The sequence below is a fragment of the Halichoerus grypus genome, chromosome 3 (genome assembly GCF_964656455.1).
Source record: "Halichoerus grypus chromosome 3, mHalGry1.hap1.1, whole genome shotgun sequence".
Classification (NCBI taxonomy): domain Eukaryota; kingdom Metazoa; phylum Chordata; class Mammalia; order Carnivora; family Phocidae; genus Halichoerus; species Halichoerus grypus.
In genome coordinates, this window is record NC_135714.1 from 136,191,861 (window position 1) to 136,204,160 (window position 12,300).

At 41.7% G+C, this 12,300-nt stretch overlaps 1 protein-coding gene across 4 annotated transcripts in view; it reads left to right on the top strand.

Annotated features, from left to right (window-relative positions):
* The window catches only part of FNIP2 (folliculin interacting protein 2), a 137,848-nt gene that overhangs the window by 116,785 nt on the left and 8,763 nt on the right, over window positions 1-12,300 (top strand). For all 4 annotated transcript variants that reach the window (XM_078069367.1, XM_078069368.1, XM_078069369.1 and 1 more), the window contains one exon: window positions 11,540-11,740. In XM_078069367.1, coding sequence (XP_077925493.1) covers window positions 11,540-11,740 — 201 coding nt within the window. The remainder of the gene's footprint in view (window positions 1-11,539; window positions 11,741-12,300) is intronic.

Consider the following 12,300-nt stretch of genomic DNA (forward strand, 5'->3'; position numbering starts at 1 on the left):
AGTCAGGTAAATCAATTGGTATCACCAAGCCTCAAAAAAATGTATTTAGAGGAACAGATGAAATATAATCCACTGGTTAAGAGTTTGGCTTCTAAAGACAGACAAACCTGAATTTGAATCATGGCTCACCCCTTAGTGGCTTTGTGGACTCGGGCAGGTTTCTTAACTCTTCCAAGCATCAGTTTCAGCTTCTGTAAAATGAACAGTACTTACAGGTCTGGTTTGAAGACTCTGAGATAATGCATAGCAAGTGTTTAGCACAGTGCCTGGCACATTCCTAATGCCCAATAAATGTTAGCTGTTAATATATGTGAAAGTGCTTTGTAATTCCCGTCGGAGATAGTGGAACAGAACCCATATACACATTCATTCTGGGCTAAAAGTGTCCACTTCTCCTTGCCTGTGAAATCACAAAGAGCAGGCCAAGGGGCTAACTGCAGGGTAGGGTCATCAAGACCAAAATCAACATCACATTGTAATGCTTCTTTGAAAAACTGTGGTCCAGGGCTTCAGGCATTTTACAGAATAATCTATAAAACAAAGTTTAACAGTTGGATATTGCAGCCTCTTTCATTTAATTTTAAGAGTAGCAACAGATTGACTCCAGAAATACCATGCAGAAATCAGTTGCACAGATAAGGAGCTTTGCTAAAAGCTTGGCTCTGATATATGCTCATGAATACCTAATTATGCCATGCAGTGTAATCAACCAGGGAGACTACAAAAGAACAGCAAGTCACATCAAATGATAAATCATTACTTAAGTAATGCAGACAGCATGAAGGTGCCTCAAGTCAACAACAACCTTAAAATCAATAGTATTGCAAAGGAAGCATCCATGTAGGATAGATCAGCTATCTGAGCACACCTCTTGTCGCTTTCATTTTCGTATGCTGGATAATGAGAATGACAGTGCTTTGGGCCTACAGCACTGTCTTACTGTTTCATAAAATCTGTGTGTATGTGTACACATGTACAAGCATGTACATGGGGTTATGATGTTAAAATGGATTTCTTATTGTGGATTGTGATTTTTTTTTTTAAGTATTTGAAAAGAAATACTGATCTCTGGATATTGCCAACTCTAATCTGAAATCTTACTGATTCTCCTCCTCACAGTGACTACAATATAGTCTTACTTAACCTTCCCAACTAGAATTCTTGTGTCCAGTTTTTCCCCTTCTAGTCATCTCGTACAGTGCCACAGAGGGCTCTTGCTAACCCCTGAATATGATCATTTACTCTTTTGCTCTAATAGTTTCCTATTCTTTTAAGAGAGTAAAATATAAACTCCTTGGCTGGAATTGCCCCCAGGTAGAACTTTATACCCACAGGCTCCTTAGCACATCGCAGCACACCTTTGTTCTGTTTCTGACATTTTTCTACCACTAGGGCTGTAGGCCTCTGGAGCAGAGAAGGGAGACTTACTTTCATATTCCCAGCACCTTACTCTGTGCACCTAGAAAGTGCTCAGTGACGTTAGCTGACTGTTCCCTACGGAACTGGATTTAGGAATGTGTGTTTATGGCTAAAACTGTGATGATTGGTCTGTCTGTTTCTTCTAAAGAGAAATGGCAGATAGTTTTTTTTTAAATAAAAGGGAAGAGTAATGTGTTTAGACATGATGCCTTTGGCTCTGTGTTCATTTTCTTTACCTAAAGGAGAGTAAAAAGCTTATTATAGGTCTCTCAGGCTTCAGTGCCCTTGCATTTTGTAAATATTAGACACATGGCTAATTTTGATGTTTTCTTAAGTTTGTTCACTATGTACAAACTATTTGGACATCTATGCCATTCTTTGTAAAAAAGCTTATCAACCTACTTGCATTTTATTTTGGAGTCCTGTACATCATCACATGGCTTTAGTCGAATGACTCTTCTTGACCTTGAGCTCCTTTCCTGGACTTTAAATTGTTTCTTTCTCAGCAAGTGACAGGCCTGATAATTAAGCTGTGCCCAAGGTTGTGCACTGTATCCACAAGGCTGTAGGCTGAGCTTGGGTGTCAGCCTAGTGAGCCTGGTGATGACCGCCGCAGGCACAAACCCACAGAAAGTCAGATGTCCTTTTAGCCCCTCCCAGACCACCTCACTAGACCCTCTCCTCCTTCCCTCTGCCACCAGGGCCCTATGTCTTCATGATGTCTTTGGGCTTCCCAGAGCCCCGGCCTTGGTATACCTACCAAGATCCCTCAGCATTGTCCGTGGTCCACAATGATTGGTTTTTTTCTCTTCTCCACCTCATCACAACGCTTAAGCCTTTAGCGACTGCCACTGAACCTGTTTCCAAGAGAAAATAAATTCTGGCAAAGAAATGCTTACATTGTTATGATAAGATCATATAATTATTACTTCTTGTGGTATTTTCATATGTTTAACAGCCTGCTTGATATAAACTAGAAATCTCTGATGGTGGCATGTCAGGTGGTCCAGCTGACTTGTTTGGCCAAAAATGAGGCAGGGAGCCTGCACATGGCTTTCAGGGAAGAGAAGGAGAGTCATGCCTTGGAAATTTACTTCCTATCAGAAAATACCGTGTGCTAGGTGCTGTGTTTACAGTCATAGTCAAGGTGAGGAGGGAGGATTCCAGTACCATGTTGTGCTGCTGCAAATGGCGTGCCTCCTCTCTAAAACTATAGACATGATGGGTAGAATAGTGCCATCCCCATCCAGCCCAGTTGTTCTAATATCTGTGCATGAAGAAAAGTGGAAATCCTTTTGTGCCAGCAACAAATCAAAATCAAAGCCAGAACAGTAAGTTTGGGCTAATATAACCATGGCCTTCTGGGATTTCAGTCTGGACACAGATCCTAGGAATTGGGTGCTGAGTTTCTAAGGTCTACTCAGGATGAAAGATGTAGTCTCATATGCATATAAGGCTTGGGACCTGGAACTGAGCCCCTTACATGAAGCCTGGAGCTTCAAAGAGCTATTCTTCCATGAAAGGGGGATTAGAAAACTCCAGCCATAAGTGGTGAGGTAACAAAGAAACAAGTTGGAAACTTGGTTGGGAGAAAATAAAGTCACCCGTGAGAAATCAAAGCCCCAGGCCCGTTCTGTGAGTGGGTTGGAGGTCCAGATTTATTCTACCCAAGTGACTTGGGAATCCCTGAACAAGAAATAAATGTAAAATTCAGAAGCATTGAAACCTCTAGGACTCTGGCAGAAGGAAGCACATTGGACACTTTCTTTTAACCACCAGCTTATAAGGCACACATTGCTGCTTTTCCTCTTCTCCACTTTAACTCTTAAGCCTTTAGTGACTGCCACTGAATCTGTTTCTAAGAGACACACAGAGCCCATAAAACAAACAACCCCAACAAGATGGGCTCATGTTCAGAGATTACAAACCATGTATGAGGAAATCAGGATGAGAGAGAGTAAGCAGATCCAAGCTGGACAATTAGCACTCCCAGAACAATCTGAAATAACTATTAAGTTACTGTGTTTAAAATGGTTATGGTCATAAAAAAGAAGGAATTGGACCTTTAATAAAGAGATGGGATGATGTGATAAGTGATTATTTAAATTTGGAAAAGGACTACAAAGAACTTCTAAAAGTGAAAAAAGGGCCATTAGGATTGAATCCCAAGGGGTAGGTTGAAGAGCAGAGCAGATTAAATACCGCTGGAGAGAATTAGAATTTGTGACATGGAGGCTAGAACGAGAAAATTTTATAGCGTATTCAGAAGGTGAGGACAGACAAGGAGAGGGAAAACAGTATTTGAAGAAGGAGTGACTGCGAGTTTTCAGATGAAATAAGCACACTGACTCCCGAGTAAGTGTAAATACAAACAAATCCAGTCTTAAGCTATAGAGAACATCAAAGACAAAGAAAACTTGTAAGCAGCCCAAGAGAAGATATGGCACCTGTCCTCAAGGACTTTGAAATCTATAACAGGAAGTACACAGAAGTCAATAAGCAGTAAAAACAGTGCGGTAGGGTCTCCTGCAGTGAGAGGCACAGGACAGGTGTGGAAGGACTTCCTGGAAGTGGTGTCCGTACCAGGGGGTCGGTAGGGGATGAGTATGCGGGGCCAGGGGAGGGTTCAGGGGACCATGTGACTCTCTCAGGAAACCGGAGACTCTTCTGGCTGATTGTGTTGATGAGCATCTTTTTAACCTGCAGACAGAGCTGGCTTCACCACCACAGGAGGTTCTTTTTTTTTTTTTTTTTTTTTTTAAGATTTTACTTATTTATTTGACACAGAGAGAGAGCACAAGCAGGGGGAGCGGGAGAGGGAGAAGCAGGCTTCCCGCTGAGCAGGGAGCCCGATGGGGGGCTCGATCCCAGGACCCTGGGATCAGGACCTGAGCCGAAGGCAGACGCTTAACAACTGAGCCACCCAGGCGCCCCACCGCAGGAGGTTCTGTCTGTCCTGTTTCTTGGTAAAAGTGCTGTCAGGAAAGTCTAGATGCTGAGCATTTAGTAAAAGACAGTATTATACTGCACGATTTTATAGACTGGAAGAAGTGTTTAAGAATGGTGAGTGATAACCAGGCTCCTTTTCTCTGAATGAATGTGACACTGAAGGGTTTTTTGTTTGGGAACCAAACAAAACCAGTCAGCAGTCCACACGTGGCTGCCGTCCTCATGTGTGGCTCGCATCCATCCAGAGGTGGGGTGGGTCGGCCCAGGACTGTTACATTGCTTAAGTCATCAGCTCCAAGGCAATGGAGGATATGGTGAAGCAGGTGGGCCTTCACTTCTAATGAGGTAGAAGAATAAAAAGGAGGATCTGAGGACATTTAACCAAGAGCAGGTGCTGAGAAGGTGAACCTTACCGCATTACTTATCCCGTTGACTTCATAGGACTAATGAAAGGCCTCACTTGAAGCTATGTAAAGGCCAGTATTACTAAGTCATGATGCTGTAACGGAATGGTTCGAGAATCTTTTTAAAAGGCATTCTGTCATGTGGCATCTTATTCAAGTTCAGTTTAATAAAGTTACAATATGTACCAGAATTATCTTATATCGAATAACAAATTGACACTCAAATGATGCCAAGGAATCTTAATGTTTTATTCAGAATATTTCAGAAATGAATAAAAGATACAGGGAGGTGCTTCCAATTGCCTGAATCATAAATCACCTGATCCCTGTATGTTTGAAAGAGGCTGCTCAGTGTCTCGTCCCTAGTAATCAAACCTGCCCCATTATAACTGCATATTTTGGAGCTGGTTATGAGTACAGAAGTCTGTCCACACTCCCACTGTCTGTAATACACATGTGAGGTGGACATCTTTGAGGTTTGATAAAGGGTCAGCTCAGAGTATGTATTGGGCAATGCCAACAGTGTAAAGATGGGGAAGTTTCTTAACAAAGTCTTAATAGAGACAACTACATTTCTCCTATTTTGACATTAAGTTGAGACTGTCATTCACACTTACTGCAGTCTTATCTTCCAAGGGATTTCCACCCTGACGAGGTCCTAGGATTTCAAAGTAGAGGGCTTGGCAGACTCACTGAGCTAAAAGTTGGAAACGCATGAGTTACTAGCTTATATTTCTGACATACCAAGATACTTAATAAGCTCTTACATTTTTGTCCTTAGTGTTTCTGTCTGTAGAGCAGTGCTGTGTTCCTGGCCGCCCCACAGGAAAAATGGCATGATGAATTAATAAATAGTTATAGGAAGCATATATGTGAGAATGGTATTTTCCTGCCCTTAAGTTAAAAATAGGTGATTACATGAAATGTTAGTCATTTAAATGTGGTACATGGAAAAGAAATAAATTAATAATTGTGCAGATGACTTAATAGGAACTGGACTGAATCCAAAAATAAAGAAATCTGCATAGAGAATTGTTCAACAGAGCCAGCATGTGTTAGATACTTAGCACATGCCTAGCATTTTGTTATGCTCATTTCAGAGGCTACAGAAGAAAAAGAAAATGTGATTTCTTTTCCTTGAGTTACTTATGTAATCACTGAGTAGACAAACAGATGTGAAAAAAAGAACAAGTTAAGACAGTGTGATTAAATGTCAAAATGTAGATTGTAGGGGCGCCTGGGTGGCTCAGTCGGTTGGGCTTTTGCCCATGATCCCAGGGTCCTGGGATCGAGCCCCAACATTGGGCTCCCTGCTCAGCAGGGAGTCTGCTTCTCCCTCTCTCCACTCATGCTCTCTTTGTCTCTCTTAAATAAATAAAAAAATTTTAGAAACTGTAGATTGTAAAAACCCTCAGAAGTCAAAAGAAGAGCAGTGAATGTGGGAAAAATGTCTTATTGTGGAGTGAGGTGGGGACGTGGGGGGTGGGACCTAAGTTGGGTCCTTGAAAGATTGAAAAATTCAAGATTTTATTTATTTTTTTTTTAACATCTATTTAATTTATTTATTTAGAAAAAGACAATTTTTTATTTTTAACATGTAATGTATTACTTGTTTCAGGGGTACAGGTCTGTGATTCCTCAGTCTTACACAATACACAGCACTCACCACAACACATACCCTCCCCAGTGCCCATCACTCAGCCACCCCATCCCACCCCCCTCCACTCCAGCAACATTTATTTTTTTCTTAAATATTTTATTTATTTATTTGAGAGAGAGAGTGAGAGAGCACAAGAGCGGGATGGGGGCAGAGGGAGAAGCAGATTCCCCTGCTGAGCAGGGAGCCTGACATGGGGCTCCGTCCCAGGACCCTGGGTTCATGACCTAAGCTAAAGGCAGATGCTTAACCTACTGAGCCACCCAGAGGCCCCCAAAAGATTGAAGAGTTTAGAAGGGAGCAGGGACAACATTCTGGGCACAGCCTGAGGTAAGAGGCAGGAGCCCTCTCAGCCTGGAGAAGAGGGTTCTTAGAGAGTCCTGGAAGTAAATATGTATAGGTGAATGTGGCCCACACTGTAAAGAGCTTTAAGTATGGAAAAAGGAAAGTTTGAATCGGGCGCCTGGGTGGCTTAGTCAGTTAAGCATCTGCCTGCGGCTCAGGTCATGATCCTTGGGTCCTGGGATCGAGCCCCACATCGGGCTCCCTGCTCAGTGGGCGGGGGGGGGGGGGAGTCTGCTTCTCCCTCTGCCCCTCCCCGCCGCTTGTGTGCCCCTCTCCCTCCCTCCCTCCCCCCCCAGCTCTCTCGCAAAAATAAATAATAAAATCTTTAAAAAAAGAGAAAAAAAGTTTGAACTTAGGTGTTTGGTTGATAGGTGCTAGAGTAGGTTTTTGAGTTGGTAAGGGAAATGATGATGTGGTATTTTAGGAAGTTCGAGGGTTTTGTGGACGTGATTAATATAGATGGGGGGTGGTACAAGAGAGCAAATCGAACATGGCAAATAAGTGCGCCACAAATTTCGTAGACATTTTTCCTCACAGAAAACCTCCATAAATTAAACCTCACTTAAACGTCACAGAAACTCTGTGAATTAGGTCATATTTTACAGGTGTAGAAACCAAAGCCCAGATTAACAAGTTTCTAAGGTTCCATAGGTAGTAAGTGATACTCAAGCCCAAACCTGTCTTACTTCAGAGCCTTTGCAGTTGTCTTATCACTGCCCTTCATTGAAATATCCGAACCATGGCTCTTCTGATTACTCAAACCTTGTAGACATTTCTTGGTTCTGGGAGTTTAAGTTAGGCAGAAGTCATGGGTGTATAAGCCAAGGCAGCATATTTTGTGTACTCAGAGATCTGGTCCAGAACCCTGAAATTGGAATGTCCTGGACATCTAGAACTCCTGGAAAACAGATCCACAAATCCTGGTGGCTATGAATTAACCATACTTAATCTGATGATTTAACAAAAACAATAGCCAAAGGATATTTGAGAAACCTTTAAAGACCTATAGTACGAAGCATTTCATTTGTCACTTTATCTTGAGAAATCAGTACAGGAAAGTAGATTGGATAAATGAGATATTGACAAAGTAGAGCTAAATAAATGACTGTTTCTAACTCCCATAGAGCAGAGCAAGGCAAAAAAGATAATTGGCTTTATTGCCGAGACTTCATTCCTCTGATGGAGATTGGCCATCCACCCTGACAATCCCCTACAGCTCTCCATTGATCTCCAGCGTTCTGTCATCCTCCAGTCTCTGTCAGAAGTTTCTCAGTTGTCTGATCAGGTTTCTGAGGGAGGCACGGACACGGAGGCTGCTGGCAGCTGTGTGGAAGAGGGGCCGGGGGGGGAGCAGCAGGGGCAGGAGGGCTGGCAGCTCTGCCTTGCCACCTGGGTAGTGGATGTGCACTCAGCGGGGTGTGGGCACTTGTAAGGGCGGGAATAGGGCAGCACTTCTGGAAATCTCAGATTATGGAGAATGTAGAAACATACTGCAGACTCATTCTTTTAAAAAAAATTTTTTTTTCATTCATTATTTGAGAGAGAGAGAACGAGTGGGAGGAGGGGCAGAGGGAGAAGCAGACTCCCCGCTGAGCGGGGAGCCCGACACAACACGGGGCTCAATCCCAGGACCCTGGGATCGTGACCTGAGCCGAAGGCAGACGCTTAACCGAATGAGCCACCCAAGCACCTCTGCAGACTCATTCTGGTAAGAGAATTTAGTGAACTCTGTGGGCAAGAAATGTACCTTGAAATTAATTCTCTTTGGTTTGAGAGAGAAAAGGACAATTGATACATAACAGTGTCCCTAAGGTTCATAAAGTTTTCAACCAAACAAGCATTTTTAAGGGGAAGTGACTATTTTTAATATTAATATTTCCTTCAGATTTTCACTCAAAACTCAAAACATCAGAGGTGCTGTTTAATCTCAGACACTAATGGTTGGGAGGAGAACTTTTAAAGGGGTAAATATATGATGGGGGCTTTTTTGGTTTTCTGATGATATTTAGTCAAACTGACAAAGTGCCCCCCACTCCTTAAAGGGTTTTTTAACATTAAGAAGAGGAATCTTATAAAATTACTTTGCCCAGCTGATAGCTATCCATATTGTATCTTCCTTTTCTTAAGATCCATAGGAGACCAAAGTCTCCACCAGGATGCAGCCATGCCCTGCCTCTCCTGCTCATTTCTTTTTTTCTAGTCTCTACGCCCAAACTCCAGGCCCTAAGAATAGCAGATGGATGGATCAGGCTTTTAATAGGTGTCTGAATCTTTCAGTCTTAGGTTTTACAGCATTTCTTAAGCTACTTAATTTCCCAGAAGGACTGCTCCATGTATGTTACCACTGCTGCCAAGTGTATGTGTTTGTGTGTACCCTGGTGTACACACGGGAACTTGATAAAATTGTGAACTTAAAAAATTGCCCTGACAGATTTCACGCTTAATTTGTTCTATGATTAAGATACAGCCAAAAAGAAAAAGTTGGTATTAAAAAGAAGCATACGGGGGCGCCTGGGTGACTCAGTTGGTTAAGCATCTGCCTTCAGCTCAGGTCATGATCCAGGGTCTTGGGATTGAGCCCCGCGTCGGGCTCCCTGCTCAACAGGGAGCCTGCTTCTCCCTCTCCCTCTGCCTCTCCCCCTACTTGTGCTCTCTCTCTCTCTCTCTGTCAAATAAATAAAATCTTAAAAAAAAAAAAAGCATACATGTAATTTTTTTGTTTATTGTAGTTCTACATGTGCCTTAAAAGTAGAGCCTTTCCTAAGAAGAATTTTAAATTGAATACCAGGGCATAGGGTGTGTATGGGTGTGTGTTTCTGTGATAAATCCAAACATGGTCTTCTGGATCTTAGAGTTCTTTAAATTCTGAAAGCTTAGAGACTGACTAATAAGCCAGATCATAAGCCAAATCTCTTTAGTGGGGTTTGTGTTTTCTTGGGAAAGATACATATCAGAAATCTCCAGAATCATTGGAACTTAAGTAAGCTTCAACTCTCTGACCCCAAAGAAGTTTAGACCAAATCAGCGATGGACCACCAGTAGCCCTGGCATCCCTTAAATTATAACGAAAGTAGTTGCTCATGATATCTCTCCAGCGTTTGTTTTTTTTTCCTTAACCAATTTACATTTCCTTTACTTCATCTTCCTTTAAAAAGTCTTTATTCTTGGGGCGCCTGGGTGGCTCAGTCAGTAAAACATCTGCCCTCGGCTCAGGTCATGATTCCAGGGTCCTGGGATCAAGCCTGCTTTTCCCTCCCCTCCGCCTGCTTCTCCCCCTGCTTGTGCTCACTCTCTCTGTCAAATAAATAAATAAAATCTTAAAAAAAAAAAAAAAAAAAGAGTGTTTATTCTTCAGTAAATAAGTGAGTAGTTACTAAATGATATGATTGGATGGAGACATTGGGTTGCCCTGTGGATATATTCAGGGAGCTCTGTGTTAGATATATAGTAGCCTAAGAATGTGTCATGCTTCAAGTATTTCTTTTAAGGTACTCTTCTGTAAATGTTTGGCCGGTTCTTCTCTGTTCTGGAACCTACAAACATAGAAGTCAGCAATACCATGCTGTTTTAGGGAATGCAGGGTGCTCATCAACTCTGTCATTTGCTTGTACTTAACCTGTCTCATTTTAATTTAGTAACATTTTTCAAATGCCAGGTCCTGTGCTAGGGGCTAAGAATTCAGGCAGAAAAGATTCAGGCCCCTCCTTCAAGGAATGGGCTCACAGATTCCTGACGGTTTGTCTCAACCCTTGACCCCTTTGTCTTTAGTCTTTTCTCTTTGATCCAGTGATTTAAAAATGACTCATGCTCATTTTTCAAGTTTGATTTTTTTTTTTTTTTTTTTACATTTCTTGTACCCATTAAGTTTCTCCTTTTAAAATAAGTGAGCCAGCTTCTGTGTCCCTTTTTGTTATCATATCTGGATCTGCAGCCTTCTAAAGTAATTCATGTTTGGAGAATCCCCCATCCATGACCTCCCCAGTGAGCCACATTGCCCTTATTCCAGGTGCTGGTGATGAAGCAGTTACACTTTGATCAGTTTTAGGACATTAGTGTGGTGGTGGTTTTTTTTTAAAGCCCTTTGCCTTGACCACTTCAATGTTTACCCTGTTGGCCCTATGGCACAATTTACTGGTTGTCAACTTGCTCTATCCGTAACTACATAGTTACTGAGGATTTTGCATTTTAAGTTACTCATCAGTAGCCATCGTTTGACCTTTTGGATTCCTCTAGGTAAATTTGTCCCTCATCTGATTTTAGTTGGTTGTTAGAGTTGCTTTATGTATGTAACACATGGTCACTAAGTAAATAACTGCTTAATGATTAAAGCTATAACTTTAAGGGAATATTAAGTTGCCCTGACTAACCTTGTTTTGGAGAAATGACAATAGAATCCTACACCTTATTCTAATTTTCTCCATTTTAAAAGGAGAGTGCAGTCTTTCAAAAGGAAAGGAATTTTACTATCCTGGAATGTAGGGAGGGCACATAGCTTTTCACTTATCTGTGAACGTTAACAACATTTATAGCGTACCTCCTGGGTGGAAGAAAAAAATACCGCTTAAATGCAATTTTTATCATGTGAATTTCAAATGACGATTTGATGACACTCCTATTTTAGTCCCCATAACACTCTCAATTCCTGTAGCTCCTGCTGGCAGCTTGTGAACTGTCAGGCTAATGCTAAATTACGGAAACATTCTGGACATTCTGATTGCCACTTGGCAGTGCTGTGCAGAGTTGACCCCCTGTGTTTGCCTTTCAGCACCCAGTGCTTGATGAGCCGATTGCCGAAGCGGTCTGTATTATCGCAGACACGGACAAGTGGAGTGTCCAGGTAGCCACAAGTCAGAGGAAGGTGACGGACGGCATGAAACTGGGCCAGGATGTCTTGGTCTCGAGTCAGGTGTCCAGTTTGCTCCACTCCATTTTACAGCTTTACAAGCTTCACCTCCCTGCTGATTTTGTAAGTACTTGTTCTCCTATCACCAAAGAAAGATAGGTACAACACTTTTAACAGTACCTTGATTATAAAATCACAATCCCAAATGTTTTGTGTTTCGTATATTTGGACATTAGCATAAATAAAAATAGAACATGCAACATAACACCAGCAAACAGGGTAGATTTCAGTAAAAATAGCTCGTCCGTGAAACAACACACAGTGAAACGAAATCTTTTTGAATAAGGTATATGGTAAAGGAAAAAAGCTATGGGGGAAGGGATCAAATATAAAAGGAAATTTAAAATCTTCCTTTGGAGAACTCACTAGTTCTCCTTTATCGGATCGACATCAAGCAGGCCAGTTTCTGAAGGGATTCTAGTTCCTTTTGTTCAGGAACCGTTCTCATAAAAGTGCTAAGGATAAAACAGAATATCATTTGTATAAACACAATTTTGAAGTACTATACCCATAGAAGATGGTATCAGTTGTTCCTTTTTAAATGGGATTTTTTAAAATTGACTTCATAACATTCTATTAAACACAAAATAGAGCCCATAAACTCCTAGGAAATGATTAACAGC